At 47.5% G+C, this 19,137-nt stretch overlaps 2 protein-coding genes across 7 annotated transcripts in view; both read left to right on the top strand.

Annotated features, from left to right (window-relative positions):
- Positions 1-2,943, top strand: part of COL5A3 (collagen type V alpha 3 chain) — a 35,629-nt gene extending 32,686 nt beyond the window's left edge. For 2 of the 6 annotated variants that reach the window (XM_031437318.2, XM_031437319.2), the window contains exons 66-68: positions 1,562-1,801; positions 1,894-2,006; positions 2,491-2,943. In XM_031437318.2, coding sequence (XP_031293178.2) covers positions 1,562-1,801; positions 1,894-2,006; positions 2,491-2,590 — 453 coding nt within the window. In that variant the 3' untranslated portion in view covers positions 2,591-2,943. Of the gene's footprint in view, positions 1-1,561; positions 1,802-1,893 lie in introns of all 6 variants that reach the window. The other 4 variants (XM_031437320.2, XM_031437321.2, XR_004131903.2 and 1 more) reach the window with 3 other exon arrangements.
- A 12,399-nt stretch (positions 2,944-15,342) lies between these two features.
- The window catches only part of OLFM2 (olfactomedin 2), a 55,933-nt gene continuing 52,138 nt past the window's right edge, over positions 15,343-19,137 (top strand). Inside the window, exon 1 of the mRNA XM_031437324.2 lies at positions 15,343-15,530. Within this exon, the coding sequence (XP_031293184.1) occupies positions 15,459-15,530 (72 nt within the window). The 5' untranslated portion in view covers positions 15,343-15,458. The remainder of the gene's footprint in view (positions 15,531-19,137) is intronic.

Consider the following 19,137-nt stretch of genomic DNA (forward strand, 5'->3'; position numbering starts at 1 on the left):
TTTAGAAAGTGTGAGAGGGAATGTGATAGGAGAAGAATTTAGGGAGGCGGGTGAGAGCTAGGCCCACCTCCCCAGAAAGACCGATAGGCAATAGGGAGCCATGGAATGTTTTTAAGTGAGAGAAGGACCCAGATTAAATTTCTATGATAGAAAAATGCCTCTGGGCTGGTGGTGGTGGTGTGGAAACTGGAGGCTGGGAGACCCAGGAGGAGACTGATGTGCTGGTCCAGGAGAGAAAGGAAGAGTCCAAGATGGAGCTGATGCAATAGGGATGGGGAGGAGGGCATGGCCTAGAATGACATCTAAGAGGGCAAGTCAATAGGACCCAGTAATTGATGAGATTGAGCAGAGGGTGGGTGGGGAGGCAGGAGTTGGGGATGATGCTGAGGTTCCTGGTCTGAAGGACTGTTGTCCGGTGAGATTCTAAGATATGTAAATGGGAAGAAGAGCAGGTTTAAGGGGTGGAATGGAATCTTGGTTTCATTTGGGATTTGTTTATGTAACGTATATGCATATGCTAAGCACTGGGAACAGCATCAAATAAAACACAGTTCCTGACTTCATGAAGTTGATATTCTACTGGGAATATAAGTAAGCAGATAGACAAAAACTAAGGAAACAAAGCTATGGTATAATGTGAGGGAGTATCTTGGTTTGGGTTCCCCTCAAGCAGACCCTGAGACAAAAACTCAATTGTAAGTAGTTTGTCTGGGAGATGATTCCAGAAAACATCAGTGGGGGACATGAAGTGATACAAGGAAGAGAAGGAAGCTGAAAAGGAGACATCCCCAAGCTGGTTATCTCAAGCTAGCAATAAGTTAATCATATATTTTATTTAACCCAATATATCCAAAATATTGTCATGTTGATATAAAGATTATTGAGGCATTTTTCCTTATGAGTTCTTCAAAGTCTGGTGCATATTTTATATTTATAGCACATCATAATTTGGATACTAAATTTCCTTGGAAATACTTAGATTGCATAAAGCCTGCAGTTGAAAAAGTAGATTCAGAGAGGGGAGGGTATAGCTCAGTGGTAGAGCACATGCTTAGCATGCATAAGTTCCTGGGTTTAATCCCCAGTACCTCCATTAAAAAACAAACAAATAAATAAACAAAACAAATAAATAAATAAACCTAATTACCTACCCTGCCCCCCAAAACAAAAATAAGTAAATAAGTAAATAAAAGAAAAAGTAGATTCACACACTCCAGTTGTTCCAAACCTAAGTTTTCTGATAACTAGATTGAGGCTTAGTTATTGGTTGTGAATGTTAAGTTCAAAAGTTAAATTAAATAATTCAACAAGAAATTAAAATTTAAGTAAATAAAAACAAAATTTCTCAGTCTCATTGGCCACATTTCAGGTGCTCAATAGCCACATGTGCACAGAGGCTTGCTAGGGAACCACTGATGGCTGGATGGCTGGTGGGGCTGCTGAAGATGAGGATGGAGCAGAGGGGGCAGGTCTGCAGTGGATGGAGAGCCTAGGAGGTGGGTTTCCCAGAAAGAGTAGAGGCGAGTGGAGTATCCTCACCTCCTCTTTGTCCCACCCCCAGTTCTCCTACGTGGATGCTGATGGGTCCCCAGTGAGCGTGGTACAGCTGAACTTCCTGAAGTTGCTGAGTGCCACGGCCCATCAGAGCTTCACATACTCCTGCCAAAACTCAGCTGCCTGGCTGGACGAAGCTGCAGGCGACTATGGCCGCTCCCTCCGTTTCCTCGGGACCAACGGGGAGGAGCTATCCTTCAACCAGACTGCAGCAGCCACTATCACTGTCCCCTATGATGGCTGCCGGGTAAGAGAGAGGGGCAAGGGCTGGCCAGAGTGGGGAGGGGAAGCCACGGCTGCCCTCCCCCTGATTCACCATCCATATCTTTCCGTGATCAGCTCCGGAAGGGACAGACGAAGACCCTCTTGGAGTTCAGCTCTTCACGAGTGGGGTTTCTGCCCCTGTGGGACGTGGCAGCCTCTGATTTTGGCCAGACGAACCAGAAGTTTGGGTTTGAACTGGGACCTGTCTGCTTCAGCAGCTGAGAGCTTCAGGGGGGTGGGAGGGACAAGTGAGGGAGCCCCAGACGGGGCACATTTGGTGCTGAGGCTTTGAAGCCACCATATTTATCGTCTCCTATGACTGTGGAGCCAGGGGAGAGTGCTCATCATGGTCAAGCAGTATTCCTTCTCCATTCCAGGAGTCTGGGTGCTGGACTCCCCTGGCCCATGAGTCCAGTTTCCCTGCACTGCACCCCAGCTGGCATAATGGTAGACTGGCTCTTTCCCCCCTCCATGCTCACTGAACAATCAGCTCCCTCCCCTTGAACCTCCATGCAATGAACTTCTAACTCAAAGCTGATGAATGCCCCCCATGCCTGCCTCCCACCCCTCAGTCAGTGCTCTCAACACCCTTTGGTGCTACCTTCCCCATAGTTAAGCACTGGATGTCTCCTGATCCCAGGCTGGGACTCCTTCACCCATTTCTATTTTCAGGTGGGTTCACAGTGAAGGGACTGAAGTCAGACCACAGAGGGAAGTGGGACTTCCCTGGACTGAGCTGTGTGCTCCTGCTGCTGCCTCAGCCCAGCTCTAAATACTGCCTCCCTCCGTATCTCCCCCCCAGCGCACCTTGCCATGCCAGATGGTTTGGGGGACCAAGATGGTGGGTGTAAGTCAGGATCCTAATGGTGCTGCCCTATTTATACCTGGGTCTGTATTAAAAGGGAAAATCCCCTCTGTTATATATTTAATCTGCTTCCTCCTTAGGAAGGCTGGGATATGATGAGAGAGATTCTAGCAGGACCCCATCCCTGCCCCCCCGGGCCATAGGGCATAATTGGCATCTCAAGTCTGAGAATAAACTAGTAAACTGTGTCCCTGTCTGTGTCTTTCATCTGATGCTGGCCATATCTCTCTTGGGTTCTAACTCTGGTCTCAACTGAGGTAACTGCCACCCCCTGTCTTTTTTTTTTCCCTGTTCTGCCCTCTTGTTTATTTTATTTTATTTTTTTCTCCTTTTTCAGTTTTATTAGGTAGAATTATTACAGTTCATAATACACATTATATTGCATACACATTATTCTACATACACATTATATTGCATGCAAATACATATATACAGTATACTGCACTTTTTTTAGTTTACATATATGTACTAATTATTTTTTCTAAGAACAAATTAGATTCTTAGCTTTTTAAACTTACACAGTTATCAAAGGAATAAAGCCAACTACAAAATAAGAATCAACAGAATGTGGTAATCCAATCATAAAGGACAGTCAAATATGCTTACACATATTCAAGGAATCAAAATAATAATTAGTCCATTGTCTTAATAATTGTGTCTTTTGGTGGAGGTAGCTTTGGGACTGGGGGAAATCAATTATAGTGGGACTCACTGGAGGTGAGTTTATTAACTTAGGCTCCTAGAGGAAAAGTTGAAAAAATAGTCAGTTCTCTAAGAGAGTAGAGCTTAAATGTTCTCACAACAAAAAAAAAAGAAATGGTAAATGTGTGACATGATGGAGGTGTTAGCTAATGCTATGTTGGTACTCATTCTGCAATATATGTGTATCAAATCAACATGTTACACACCTTAAATGTACCCAGTGTTGGATGTCTGTTATATCTCAATAAAGCTGGAAAAAACTGTGAACCTATTAGGAAGACATCAAACTTTAAAAAAGAAAAAAGGAAAAAGCCAGATTTCCATATTGAACTTGATTAGTCCTGGAATCAAACTGGCTGAACTAAGGGGATGTCTCAAGAGGTGACATGGAATGTGGTTTTGGTCTGACATAAAATGACTAGGGGTCCAATGTCTGAGTGGGAAGTCAGGGGAGTGAGTTAGGGGTGAAGGGAATTGAGTTAGGAGTTGATCCTTGGAGTGAGTTGGAGGTTAACGGTTAGAGGTAGGGTAAATTACACTGAAGTGAATTGAAGATGAATTGAGTTGGAGATTGGTTTGAAGTGAGTTGAGTCAGTTGAGTTGGAGATTGGAATGATGAGTGGATTGAGTTAGGGGTTTGGAATTGGATATTGGGTTGAACAGAATTAGGGTTGATTTAAGAAGTAGGATGAACTAAGTAGAGGTAAGTAGGGGTTATTATGAGTATGGGGTGGTGATGGCCACTTTGATGAGTCAAAATGGATTAGCCAAGATGAGAGTTGGGTTTGGGGTGACTTGAATTGGGAGTTAGATGTTGGGTTGAGGGTTTAAAAAACCAGTTTATAGAGACATAATTCACATACCATATAATCCACCCATTTAAAGTATATAATTAAATAGTTTTTAGTATATTCATAGACTTGTGCAACCATCACCACAATCCATTCTGAAACATTTTCATCACCTCAGAAAGATACCCCATATCCATTAGCAGTCACTCACTGTCTCCTCCAAACCTCTCAGCGGTAGGAAACCACTCATCTTTCTCTATGCATTTGTCTATTCTAGACATTTCGTATAAATGGAATCGTATCATATGTGGTCCTCTGTGTCTGGCTTCTTTCATTTAGCATAATAATTTCATAGTTCATGTTGCAGCATGCATCCGAATGTCATTCCTTTTTACTGCTGAATAATAATTTCCTGCACTTTATTTATCCATTAATCAGTTGATAGACATTGCTGAGTTGAGTCAGGAGTGTTGGAGGGCTGGTGTGAGTTAAGTTGAGTCAGGTGAGAGTGGGTAGGTAGAGGCAGCAGGCTGGAGTGAGCTGCCTCCCCCAAATCCAGGGCTTAGTCTACAATTTCTGCTACCAGGCCCTGTAAGGCCACCTGAATACTTGCCCTGTGTTCCTTCCTTCATTTCATAAATACTACTTAGAGTCTTAACTCTATGAAGAATGTTGGTGTCCAGAGGTTAATTGATAAGTTCACTCATTTATTTGCTTACTCATTCATTTGTTTAGTTCTGTTGAGTGTTCACTCAGCACCGGGCACTGTTCCAGATGCTGGGAATAGAAGAAAGATGTGGTGTCTGCCCTCAGGATCTTACTCCGGAGGAAAATTTGTTTTACGGCAATAAATAGCTAAATAACGTAACTTTAAGTAGTAGTAATTGTTGAGGGAAAATCAAAGTTACACAAATAGTGATGGAGTGTGGTGGGTATTTGAAATAGGTTAGTGTCAGAAGAAGCTTCACTGAGGAGGTGATATTTGAGCAGAGACCTGAAGGATGTGAGGGAAGAGCCAGATGGAGTCTTGAGGAAATATCCCTCACATAGTGAAGAACCCAGAAACTCTCAAATACCAATGAGGGCTCTTAAGGGGATGGTGTTTCTCTTGGTCACCTATTCTCCAGATAGGCTTCTTTTGCTGATTTCTTCACCCTGAGTTCATGTCTGTCAACCCAAATGTAGACCTGAGCCTGCTTTCCTTTTAGTTCCTCTATCAAACATCTTTAACTCAAGAATGCTGTGTGTTATTTCCCTCTTCCTGGGTACACATACTTGAGAACACATCTCCCAGCATCCCTTGCTGGGAGTTAGGCTGGGGCCATGGGACTGGTTCTTGGCCAATGGGACGTGAGTAGCCATAAAACCTCCTGTATAGCCCTCCTTGTTCTTTCTCCCCATTCCATGATGACCTTGGAGATTACATGTGTAATCTGGTGTTAGGGAAACCAACCTACATGCAGTCAAAAATCTGCATATAGCTTTAAAGTTGGCTCTCTGTGTCTGCAGTTCTGAATCTGTGGGTTTAACAAACGTCAGATCATGTAGTACCATATGTATGTATTGAAAAAAATCCACATATACGTGGACCCACACAGTCCCATCCCATGTTGTTCTAGGTTCAATTGGACTTGGAGGAACGCTGCCAAGGAGGTCTCCATTAGCTATGACCAAGAAGCAACTTGATTGTTTTAAACCCTTGAGATTTTTAGGAGTTGCTTGTTACAGCAGCTATCATGAATTGTCATGACTAATCCAGTGAATGAATCCAACTTTTACTGAAAGTCGGCATGTAAGCTTGGGTGCAAACCAGGAAGTCTCATTGCAGGAAAGTCAACAAGTTAAAAATTTTCTACTGAGTATCCTTATCCTCAGAAGCTCCCACTGCTGTGAATTTGTCGTGGGAGGTGTGTTCTCCCCAAATTCAGATTTTCTACCATTCTTTTGGCCTCTCCCAACCTTCCCTCCCTAACACCTCTCCTTGCCTACACTCTCCACTCTCTTCCTCAAAGATGGTCTACGCTGTGATCAAATTTCTCTCTTTCTTATGAAGAACCATCCCCTCAACCTTTCTTTCGGACTCTATCTTCACGCCCACATGATCCATGACTAGTTCAATGAACACTATTATTGATGATGATAATGACCATTGATTGTCTACATGCCACACACTGTTCCTCAGATGTTTTCCCTGCATGGATGTATTTATCCCTCATCACAACCTTTGAGGAAGTTTCTGTTACCATCCCCATTTTGCAGATAAGGGAGCGGAGAAACGGAGAGGTAGGGAGTAACTTGCCCAGAGTCTAGAGCTAATGATTTTGCTAAACAACAAGCCATCCTCTCCCTGAAGTGAATTATTTCCATCATAATTTCAAGATTTACATCCAATAACAGCCCAGGGTTTGAATGCAGGTCAGCTGGTATTAACTTCTGCAACTCCAATTCCTTGCTGGTATAGGTATTTTGGAGGGGAGGAACAATTGATAGTGTAATGAGGACTCTTTAATGAGCTAAAAAGCTCATTAAAGAATTAGAAACTCGGCCCTGCTAAATTACAGGGTAATTGACAAAGGTGTAAGGAGGGAATTCTAAGGCTTCACATGCTCAGCTCTGTGTATTTACTTGGCATCATCACCAGCACCCGGGAGGCTGCTGGGAAAACCCTCAGCTGATTTGCATATTCAGCCGCCATAATTAATCACACATCTTGTGCTTCATGAGCAATAATACTGAAGCTGGGGACAGGGCGGGGCAGCCAGCAGGGGGGCCACCTGTGGCTTGATATGTGGTTGTAGGTGGTGGTAAAGTAGAGGATTTTACACATATGCGCTCATGAATCATTGAGAGACACACAGTGATATACAGACCTAGGGCCCGTGGCATCAGACCCTCATCTTGTCACCTCCTTCCCAACCCCGTTGCCACCACAGCTGCAGGTCATGTCCCAGACCCATAGGCAGACTCGGAGTACGTACCCTTATACCCTCAGCTGGGTTATACTCACAGCTGGATCCAGGTGTGCTGACACGCATAACAGGCCATACACACAGTTGCACACATAGAAATATATAGAGAGAAATTTTGTAATGAATACTCACGTGTCCACCACCCAGCCTAAGAAATAAAGCACCCTACATACAACTGATGCCTCCTTGATATGTTTCTTCCATTGCATTCCTTTCCCTTCCCCACCAAGCGTAGATGAATGTGGAGAATTGAGAATGTTTGTTTACTTTTGATAAAATGTACAAAAAATAAAATTTAAACCATTTACCTATTTTAAGTGTCTGGTTCAGAGGCATTAACTGCATCCCCATTGCAGTGCAACCATCACGTCACACCATCCATCTCCAGAAATTTTTCATCTTCCCCAATTGGGACTCTGTCCCCATCAAATGCTAGCTCCCTAATTTTTCCTTTCCCTGGGTTGGGGGAATTTTTGACCTCAGAATATTTCTCCGTGTTTACTGTACACAGGGAGCTGTATCCATGGCTGTGCTCAACATGATTTGGCAAGTTTCTAAAGTAACTCTAATGGTACAATACTGAACACGTCCTTTTGCGACTTGCTTTGTTAGCTCAGCCAGAGATTTTTGTATCTTCTCCGTGTCGACACAAGTATTTCTATTTTAATTGCTTTTAAAATGCTTACCTCAGCATAGTTAACTCTTCTCCTACATATAAACTTTTAGGTGTCTCTCATTTTGTTCCTTCTCAAACATCACAGCGCATGTGCACATGGGTAATTATCTCCAGGGCGTATAACTATGTAAGAATGGAAATTATGGGCTAGGGGGAAGGGGGGTCTTCAGCTGTCCTGAGTATGAGCTTCAGGCTGGTTGCCCAAACCTCACTATGTCCCTTCAGCTCATCATTCTCCTGAAGCTCCCTGTTGGCCCCAAGATAAAGTCCAAGTTCCTCTATCTGCTGCTTTGGCCTCACTTGTCATTGTACTTCATGAGGAGACCTAGCCTCCTGAACCTTGTGGCCTCAGGACCTTTGCACGTGCTCTTCCTCTGTACATCACACTCTGCCAGCTCTTCTTCATCCTTTAGGTTTCAGCTCTGGTGTCACTCCCTGATGACCCCCAGGCTGGATCAGGACCCACCAGTCGCACTCAGTGAACCCAGCCCATCTGTGAACGCACCTTACTCTTAACTCTCAATTACTTGAGATCAGGGCCACCTGGTTCATAGCTACAAATCCAGTGCAGGCTGGGTCTGTATTGAGTGCCCTGTCTCTACTTGTGGATGGATGGAGGAGTCCTTGCATCTATCTCAGGGCTAGGGCGGCGGCTGCACAGAGACCTGGGCTCCAATCCCAGCTCTACCACTTCTAGTTCTGTGACCTCAGGCAAGTGGCTTAACCCCTCTGAATCCCTCACTTTCCTGTGAAACCCTTCCCATCGCTGTTGCAGGGGTTGAAATAAGCCCTGGCTGGGTCTGGCTCAGGGTAGAGCACTCTCGGTAGGATCTGCTGTGGTTCTGAGCCATGTTCTGGCCCCATAACCTTGGATGAGGGTTTTGCTCCTTCCTGGCTTGGCAGGGCTGGGAAGTGATGCTGGGTCTCCTTGTCCCGCCAACTCATGCCTCAATTCCCAGGCCCTTAATGGGAACCACATGCACTGGACGCCTGCCCACCCACTGGCCCTCCCTCCTCCTCCTCCCCCAGAGAGGCCTCCTGAGTCATCCTGTCCACCTCCCTGCTTCTTACAGCTTCATTCCCACGCTATCCCGGCCTGGGTTCGTGTCGAAGGTGTCTGTGTCGTGTTGTGGGTCCCTGTGGTTCTGTAGGTGTGTGTGAACTGTCTGCCTGTATTGTCTGTGTCAGTGACTGTGTCTGAATTGTGGGTCTGTGGGTGGGTTTTACCCAAACTGCGGGACTCTGTTGTGTGTCTCTGTGTGTGTGGTGTCTGTTCTGTGTGACTGTCTCGCAGGTTTGTGCCTGTTAATATATTAACGGCATGTCTGCATTGTGAATCTCCATATCTGGGAATCTGCGTGCGTGAGCTGTGTGCTTGAATTCTCGGGTGCGTGTATTTTTGGTGTTGAGGGTCTGTGTGTATGTGGGGTCAGCTGTAAGCATGAGCGCTGGTCCTTGGGTAACTGCAGTTGTTCACCTCTGACATTCTTCTACCATTTGATGGTGTGTGTGTGTGTGTTTCTGTGGGCCCTTGTGCTTAGAATGTGTATCTGGCTATGTGTTGCATGGGGCTGTGTATGCTGGTTCTGGGTGACACCGCTCTGTCTGAGCATGACATTGTGTCTGGGCCAAGTGTCTGGGTATGGTGTCCCTGGGTGGCTGTGTTTGCGTGTCAGCTCACTTGAGGCCAGGCCTGGGCAACTAGGGGACAAATTCCTACCCTCACATGGTCACTCAGCATGTGTGTGTGTGTGTGTGTGTGTGTGTGTGTGTGTGTGTGTGATGCCTAGGGGAGGGTGTTCCTGTAATAACAGCAGTTTCCCAGTGAGAAATAACCAAGAGAAGGAAAGAATGGGGCTGAATGGTGGGGACAGTTTGCAGGGATCCCCCAGGGTCAAGGGCTGAACTCAGGAGCCACTTCTGGGACCTGGAAGGGGAGCTGAGCTCCATTCTGGGTAGGTACTTGAAGGGGTGGGATTGGGAGCCCTGGACCTGGTGGGCACTGGGATGATCACCATGGAGATACGGGGCCTTGGGATGGGGAGAGGTGATGCTCAGCTCACCTGGGAGGGACCAGGCCTTCTGGATGCCATGTGAACACCAGAAGGTCTGGCCTAGGTATTCCCTGAAGCCACAGCATAAAGAGCCTTGTGTCTGGAGTCAGACATGAGCCAAATTATGGTCTTTGCTCTGCTGAATACCCTCTCTGTGGTTTTGCTCAAGTTCTCTGAGCCACCTGAAAAATGGGATTGAGGCAAATGATATCTGTGCCCTGCTTATATTCCCCTTGCCCTCACGTGTTCCTGAGGACACTTCAGCCTCAGGGCTGTCCCAGCTTACACGTTGGCCAGGCCAGAAATGCTGAGGACCTGACAACCCTGGGAGCAGCCCTCCCTCAATGACATGTAGGACTTAGAGATTAAAAACCACTCTCCCTCACCCTCTGATGGGACCACTGTGAATGGCAGCATCTATGCTCTCTCCGGGGGGTCTCCAGCAGGACTGACCCTCAGCTCTCATGTGGATTTGATGGGAAAGGAAAGATGCAGAACAAATAACCCAATATAATGCTACGGAGGTCAATAGGTTGGCTTTGAGCCAGACAGAACTGGGTTTGAATCCGTGTCTGCTGTTTATAGCTGGGTGGCCTTATTCAAGTTACCTAACCTCTCTGAGCATCAGACTTCTTGAATTGGGGATACTAATTCTTACCTCTCACAAGATTGTTGTAAGAATGTAAACAAATAATGCATGGGGAGAACTTCGCCTGGTGTTGAGTTCTTAGTGGGAGTTCAGTGAGTGGAGATGGTTGTTATTAGAGGGAATCAGCTCTGAGTAGGTGGTCACACATAGCCTGGGGGATTAGGGCTTTGTGAATGATGAGATTTCTCCAGACAGGTAAGGGGAATGACTATTCTAAGCACATATCAATCAGGGCTTAGCTATAGAAAACAGGGACCAAAATCAGGGAACTTGGTGCTTACAAAACGGTTGGAAGGCAGAAGAATGGGGCTCTAGGCTAAGCCGATATAGGAGGATGACTTACTACAGAACATCATTTCTGACTTGGCCGTCCCAGGAGCTTCTGCCTCTACCATTCACAGGAAGGTGGGAAATAACGCACTGGGAACCACTGACTTCAAGAATACATCACCATAGGGGAGGGTATAGCTCAGTGGTAGAGTGCACACTTAGTATGCATGAGGTCCTGCGTTCAATCCCCAGCACCTCCATTAAAATAAATAAGTAAATAAATAAGCCTAATTACCTCTCCCCCCAAAACCAAACCAGACCAAAAAAAAAAAATCACCATAATGTGTAGACAAAATGTGGTCCTTTCTTACAATGGAATATTATTCAGCCATAAAAAGGAATGAAATTCTGATACATGCTATATCATGGATGAACCTTGAAAACATTATGGTAAGTTAAAGAAGACAGACACAAAAGGACAAATATTGTATGAGACCATTTATAGGAAATATTTAATATAGGCAAATACATTGAGACAGAAAGTAGATTAGAGGTTCCAGGGTCTGGGAATGGGAAGAATGAGGGGTTATTGCTTAATGATTACAGAGTTTCTGTTTGGGGAGATGAAAAAGTTCTGAAAACAGTGTTGATAGTTTTGCAACACTGCAGGGGTAATTAATACCACTGAATTGTATACTTAAAATGGCTTAAATGGCAATTTTTATGTTATATATATTTTACTACAACTTAAAAAATTAATGATGTAATATACCCAAAACCATTGAATTGTACACTTTAAAGGGTGAATTGTATGGTATGTGAATTATATCTTGATAAAACTGTTTTTTTAAAAATACATCTCTGTGGTTGCAATTTAGCAACTTGGAAGCTACCATCATTGCTACTTGCAACTGCCTCTCAATAAAAGTTGGTGACACTGGTGACTGAAGACAGTAACATTTTTGCAGGAAAACCCAATGTCTCCACACTGTGCTTGCTAGAAATCACTGCAGCACAACAGAAAGATGACCTCCACCCACTCCCCCCACCCATGTCTCATGCTTCCAATTGATAGAATCTCATTGCCATGCAGAAATATAGCTGCAAGGGAGTCTGGAAAACATAGTTTTTAGCCTTGTTATCTCTGTAGTGTAGGAATTCACACTAGGAAGTTGGGATAGTGCTGAGAGTCAACTCATCATCTTTCAGTTTTTCTTACATAGGATTTTTTCCCCTCTTCTACTGGTAAGAGTTCCATATCCACCCCCTCACCCCATTTCTATCCAGTGTAGGTTAGATGAGGCTAACTCTACTTTCTGGCTTCAGAGGGGTAATCTATGAGCAAGGTCTAGTCAAGCCACTTAATCAGTTCCTCTGAACCCATGATTGGCTCAAGAATGGGCACATGACTTGGAATGGACCAATGAGAGTCATTATTTTGCAAGCTCTCTTTTTGCTAAAGATGCTGAGCTTGGAAGATGAAAGCTTCTGGAAAATATCTTCATCACCTCCTGGCTATAGAGATCCCTTGCAGAGACTAGTAGAAGTGATAAATGGAAAGAGACAGAATTCTGATGACATAACAGAACCTCTTGATCCAGCCATGCCTAAATTTTATTACCTCTGGATTTTTCCTTCAGTTATGTAAGCTAACAGATACTCTTTTCTGCTTAAGACAGAATTAATCAAGTTGACTTTCTGCCACTTGCTATCAAAGGAGCCCTGAGTAATATATGGAGGGATTAGCAAGAGTAAAGGGAGGCGTAGACATGCATGGCCTAGACTCACTTACTCATTAAATTCTTCTTGATCATCTTCTCCATTTTGAGCCCTGTGCAGTGTATGGGAAAACAAAGGCATGGACTGTTTCTTTCTCTGGCTGGACACATTGAAGGGTCACAGGTGAGTAAAGACAATATCTGTCCAAGCACCAATGAGAAAAACCCAATGGCCAGCTGGCGAGAATTGGTAAGGATCCAATGCCCTTCTACCTTGCCTCCACACATTGTGGTGAGCAGACTACCCAATGCCAGACCCTAAGTCACCTGGTCCATCAGTTTTGTTGCACAAGATCCTTGAGAAGCTGATCTCTCTTCAATAATGGTGCACAATTCTGACCACTACACTAATCACAGAGGAAGGCAGACATCATGCTCACCATAGCCTTGACCATGGTGCTGATCTTGAAGCTGACAACAGTACAACCAGGACACTGAGTATGACTCTGACCACAGTATGACCTGACTATGATTTTGACCATAGCATGACCAAGTCACTGTCCAAAGCTAGTTCAGAACACTGACCACAGCATGACCAGGACAGTGATTGTAACTCTGAGCACAACACAGCCAGGAAGCTGACCACTACACTGACCATAGCACAATTGATAATGACCAGTGGAGACAACAGTACTGACCATAATGCTGACCCCAGTAAACCAGGATGCTGACAGCAGCACAGATCACAGTTCAATAGGACACTGACTAGAGCATGATCAGGACACTGAATTTGCCACTGACCACAGCTGCGACTACATTTACAACATTGAATGTATTGGCCAGGATCCAGTCAGAAAAACAAAGTTACACCAAATAGTTCAATAGCAAGAATTTAATATGGGGAGTCACAGAGGTGTTAGTGAAACTTTAAGAGTAAATAAGAAAAAGTGAATCCATTCTAGAGTAGCAAGTCATCATCTTCTAAGGGCTGAAGCAGCAAAGGGAGGAGGTGGTTACCAGAGTCCAGGGACTGTGGCCACCTGGCAGGACCTAAATGAACCATAGTGGAGACTCCCAGTGGATCTGAGACCATAGAGGGAACACGATAGCCGCTGCCAGAAACATGCGAACTAGAGAGAGAGGGAGAAATATTATGGCTTCTTTTTTCTCCAGTTCTCCAATCTCTTGCCAGGTCTCCCATTGGCTGAGCCTAGTCTGGGAAGTGCAGTTTGCAGGGATCATGGGTACCTGGGAAATGTAGTTTGCAGGGACCGTCTCTCCTGATACAGAGCAGAGCAGGGGAAGAATGAGGAATGGACCTAAGGGCATATTGACCAATGCCAACCACACAACACAGGCCATAGCTTAACCATAACAATGACCCCCTGCATGACCAAAGTCCAAGGTGGCCATTGCTCATGGTCCTGAAACACAGCACTAACAAGGGTACCACTCTGTAGGAAAGGCAAAAGCAGGGTCCTCCCCAACCCAAGTGTTGACCACAGCCTCACTCTTGGTCAAGATGTTTTGGGTTCCAACAACCAACATCTGTCTCCTACCTTATGTCTACCATAGGCTTGGCCTGCGGAATTAGCAAAGGACCATCCATCATTTGGGAAGAGGAGGCAGAGGGATGGATGAGGTGCCTTCCCTGGCCCAGGTTCTGTTTTGTGTCCCACATTCAGGGCCAGTGTCTCAGCCCCATGGTTCATTATGGAAACACCCTCTGGGGATTGAGTGCTGACTAGGTGCTCTGTTTACTCATGAGTCACAGAAGTCCCCAAGAACTCAAGATGAAACAGGTCTCCTAAAAGAAGGAAAGCTCTTTCCCTAGGGTCGTATGGCCAAGAAGTAACCGAACCAGGGTCGAACCAAGGTCCTATCAGACAACAAGTGCTTCTTTGTTGCTTTGACAAAACTGTCCATAGCTTGTTATCTGCCTGGAACAGTTTCAGTATTTTATGGCTGATTCCTCTATAACCTGGCTTGCTCGCTCCCTCACCCAAAAAGCCATATGAGGGCTTTGGGGAGGGAAGATGACTGAGGGGGGAGATGCAGAGAAAGGATGGAGGCAGGACAAGGACGCCCTTCATATGCAAACAGCTTCCCGTGGAGGTGGCGTTAATATTTGATCCTCTAGGTATCTGGTCTCTCCTCTTGGGCCATTGAAATGGGAGCAAGAGACTGTCCCAGGTGTAGTGGGAGAGGGGAGGCTTTGAACATGAAGGCCCCTGGGAATTGGGGCTTCGGGAAGTGAAGACAGGATGCCTACCAGCGGGCCATCCCCTTCGGCCTCTGGTCTATCCGTGCCCCGCCCCCTGTATCTGTCTCTCACTTTCTGTCTCCATCTCTGCTCCCGACTCTGGTCCCAGCAGTGACCCCTTCCCCCAAAGTCCAATTTCACAGACTCTGCCTCAGTTTCCCTGTTGATTCCTGAGTTCTTTAAAGAGGAAGCCTCTCAATTCTCTTCTTTGCTACCAGGCCTGCCTCCTACTACCCCCGCCCCTTGGTCCCCCCCTCCCACTCCCATTTATAACGTAGGAAATGTCCATGGAGGGTGAAATTTACAAACACGTGACGGAACCCCCTACCCTGCCCCACCACATCTCCATGACCTCTCCCATAACGGCCTGGGGGGCTGCTGGGTCACGTCCCCAGCTACCCTTCCCTGTGCCAGCTTCCCCCCACTTCCCTGCCCCCAGACCCTGCTCGGTCGGCGCCCGAAGACGAGCTGGGGGCGGGGCGGGGGGCGGAGCCCGCAACAAAGACTCAGAGCTAGCGAGGGGGGCGGGGCGGGGCGGAATCCCAGCCGCCGGCGAGGCTGGGGAGGCGGCGGCGGCGGAGGGTCGCCCCGGCCGGCCGGGCGGGGTCGCTCATGGTGGCGGGCCCAGTGTCGAGGCGCCGCTAGGGCGGCCGGGGGACGGGACGCCGGGCCGGGGGCGCGTCATGTGGCCGCTCACGGTCCCGCCGCCGCCGCCGCTGCTGCTGCTGCTGCTGTGCTCAGGCCTCGCCGGACAGGTAGGGGCCCGGCCGGCAGGTGCGGGCACAGAGGGCTCCAGGAAGGGAGGGGGCTCAGGGGGTCCCGGCAGAAACGGGATTTGGGGCTCCACGAGCCCCCAGGACTGGGAGGGATGAGGGTCGCAGCGAGGGAGGGGCTGGGACATCCACCCTGGCTTTGGAAATAAGAAGGGACGCTTCAAATCCAGCCTCAAGCTGGTAAGGTTTGGGGCACGATCGCCAGCCCAGCTTCGGGGTTCTCAACCTCTTGGTGACCCAGAGTCCACACCCGCCATCTCGCTCGAGCCGAGAGGGGCTGTGGGGGGACTTCAGGGGGTCTTGAGTGTCCCTTATCCTTCACTACTCCCATCACGGCGGGAGACGCCTGGCTTTTACAGCACCCCCCCCCACCCCAGTCCTCGCCCGCACCCCCAATGTGGGAAAGGGGGCGGGACTCACGTGTGAGTGACTGGCGGGGACGTGTGTAAGGTGCTGGAGGGGTGCTGGGTAAACGTGTGTGTCTTTGTGTCACGCCTGGGTGTGACTGAGATTTGTGTGTGTGGCTGTGCAGGTGTGGGTCCAACCGGGTGTGAGTTGGGGTGTGACTGGGAGACGGTGTTTGTACGTGAGGCTGAGTCTGTGTGAGACAGCGGGAGGCTGGGACTGGAGGGCTGCTGTGATAATGGGAGGCTTGTGAGCCTGCAACCCGGAGTTGTGTATCTATCCGTGTGTGACAGGCGATGTGACAGCCAATGAGGTCTGTGTTAATCCCAGCGGTATTTGGGCAGCTGTAGCTGTGTGTAAAGGACTGTGTGTGACAGTGTCCCCATGACTCTGTCCATCTGTCTGGGTGTTGTACAAAATGTGTGTGACCAGGTGTGTGGCTGTGTGAGGGCTTTGGGTAACCATGTCATTCTGTGCTCAAGTAAGTCACTCTAAAAGGGGGTGTGTGGGGCAAGGGCTGCGTGCATACGTGTACATCCGTGTGTGTGTTGATGCCTCACATATTTCATTCATGGTTTCTTAGAAGGTCTCCCTCTCCATGGTACCTCATCCCTTGGGCAGGCTTGGGGGGCTTTGCAAAATCGGGGATCCCAGCTTTCTTCAGCTATTGGGAAAACTCTTTCCTCCTCCATCTTGGGGGTGAGAGACCCCCTTGAGTTCTCAGATCCGTAGGATCTCAGAGAGAAGCTGGAATAAAAAATATTGAAATAATAATTATAATAACAGCTAACACATGAAGTGCTAATTATGTGCTGGGCACTGTTTCAAGCACACAGGATGGAACTAAGGCATTTACTCCTCTGAGCACCTTGCTAGTGGGTGGTATAATTACCTTCATTTTACAGATGGGAAAACTGAGGCACAGAAAAGTTAGGCCACTTGCTCAAACTCAGATAGCTTGGGAGTGGCAGAGCTAGGATTGAACCAAGGCAGTCCAGTTCCTGAGCCCACACATTAACCCCCTTGCTAAATAATCCACTCCATGGCTGTGGACAGTGCCAGTGTAGACACTAAGGGGGTTTCTGGGTAGAAGCTCAGAGGAAAAACCATCCTAGCGTCTTCTCTTTCCTGGTCAAGAGAAGAAAGGAATCAGACCATTGTATCCACCCCAGGGGGCATTGGAAGGGATGGAGATCAGACTCCGATTGAAGAATTTCCAGGCCACTAGGAGACCTGTGAGGATGCCTCCCTTGCTCCTCTGTTTCCCCATCTCAGTCCCCACATCCTGGCTGGGATGTGAAGTGTGTGCTCAGGGCTAAGCATCAGGCCGCATCTAGTAGATGCTCAATTGATATGTGAGCCCCAAAGAAGTAAAGAGAGTCAGCTGAGCGAGAAAGAGACAGGAGAGCAAAGAGGCATACACTTGAGAGAACAGTGGATAAAAAAGAGCCAGGAGTGAAGTTGAGTTTGGTTTCCAAGAAGGACTCTTGGAGCCACCACCTGGGGATGCTCCTCGACCCCTGCTATCTCCTAGGAAACTCTAGATTTCCTGTCCTGTCGCCAAGATTGCCTAGAAGGGCAAGTGCTGTGAAAGGTGCCACTAGGGGGTGACCCCAGGGAAGGGAGGGAGAAGCTTGGAGGCGGGACTAACATGGCTGTTTGAGGGCGGGACTAAACTGAGTTCAGTGGAGGTGGGGCTAGATGGTGGGTGGGGCGGAGCTAAATTGGAATAATTAGTTGGGGCAAGGCTGGTGGGTCCTACCGCCGGCAACAGTGCCTCCAGGCGGCCACCACGGCCACTACCGTGTCATAAACCGGTCTACCCCAGCTTGCCCACCCAGCCTGGAGCCCTAGGGAAGGGAGGGGTCCAGAGGATGGAGGCCCTGTCCCCTCTCAGTTTCCTCCATCGCTTCCCAGAGCCTTCTCGGTCCTTGACAGGCTCTAGCTCCACTGGGGGTCCTTTCTATAAATCACTCATTTGTCCGTTCAGTTAACAGATATAATTAAGCACTGGGGATACAGCCATGAACCAAGTCATCAAATCCCTGCCTTCCTGGAGTTGACCTTACTGCAGAGAGACAGACAAGAACCGAATAAATATATAATACAATGTCAACAGCTAAATAAATATATAATACAATGCAAGTAGCATGAAGAATAATGAACAGGGTAAAGGGGATTAGAACATGATGGTGGAGGGGTGGGGGGCTGTTTTAGTAGGTGTGTTAGACTCGATATCTCTAAGGAGGTGGTATCTGAAGGCAACATCTAAAGAAGGTGAGAGAGGATGCCTTCTGTATCCAGTGGAAGAGCATTCAAAGCAGGAGCAGCAGGTGCAAAGGCCCTGAGGTGGAAACAAACTTGGTGTGTTGAGGAGCAGCAAGGAGGCTGGTGTGGCTGGGGAGGAGTGAGTGAAGGGGAAGTTGAGGGGAGATGGGGCTAGGGAAGCCAGCAGGGGCCAGACCAAGTGAGAACTTGTGGGCTGTGGGCAGGAGTTGGGATTTGATCCTGAGAACAGGGAAGTAGTACCTGTCAAGGAGTTGTCCATCTGTCTAAGGTTTGGAGCCATCAGAGAGCTTGACAGTTCCAATGCCCTCCATCTTCCCTGTGGGAAAGGTATTCCCTCTCTGAACACTGGGAAGTCATCCTTAAGATCTAGCTACATCTTAGTACTATCTGGGTTTGGGGTCACTTCTTTCCTAGGGTCCCCAGAGGATGGGACAGGAGTAAGCTCAGTAAGCTCATTGCATGCCCCAGGGCCTTTGCACTTGTCACTCCCTTTTCCCCAGGTAGCTACTCAACTCCCTCCCTCTCCCGCTTAAGTGTCACTTCCTCTGGGATGCCCACCCTGACCAGCCATCTAAAATAACCCCCTACTGCCACTCTCTAAGTTCTTACTCTGCATTATTTTTCTTCATAGCCTTTGTCACTACCTTTCCAGGATTTCTTGATTTACTTATTGTCGGTCTCCCCAAAGAGAGGCCACTGTCAGGGTCCAGTGTCCTGTGTTGTATCATCAGTGCCTACAGCAGAGCCTGGCGCACTGTAGATTCTCAACAAATATCTGTTGAATGAGTGGTTGCATCCCATCCTCTCCCACAGAGTCTCTTTCTTTCTCAAACAGTGGGACTCTTGTGCCAAGGGAGGGTTAGGAGAACAACCCTTCCCCTGGGCCATCCCAGAC

The sequence above is a fragment of the Camelus dromedarius genome, chromosome 27 (genome assembly GCF_036321535.1).
Source record: "Camelus dromedarius isolate mCamDro1 chromosome 27, mCamDro1.pat, whole genome shotgun sequence".
In the NCBI taxonomy this organism is placed as follows: Eukaryota; Metazoa; Chordata; class Mammalia; order Artiodactyla; family Camelidae; genus Camelus; species Camelus dromedarius.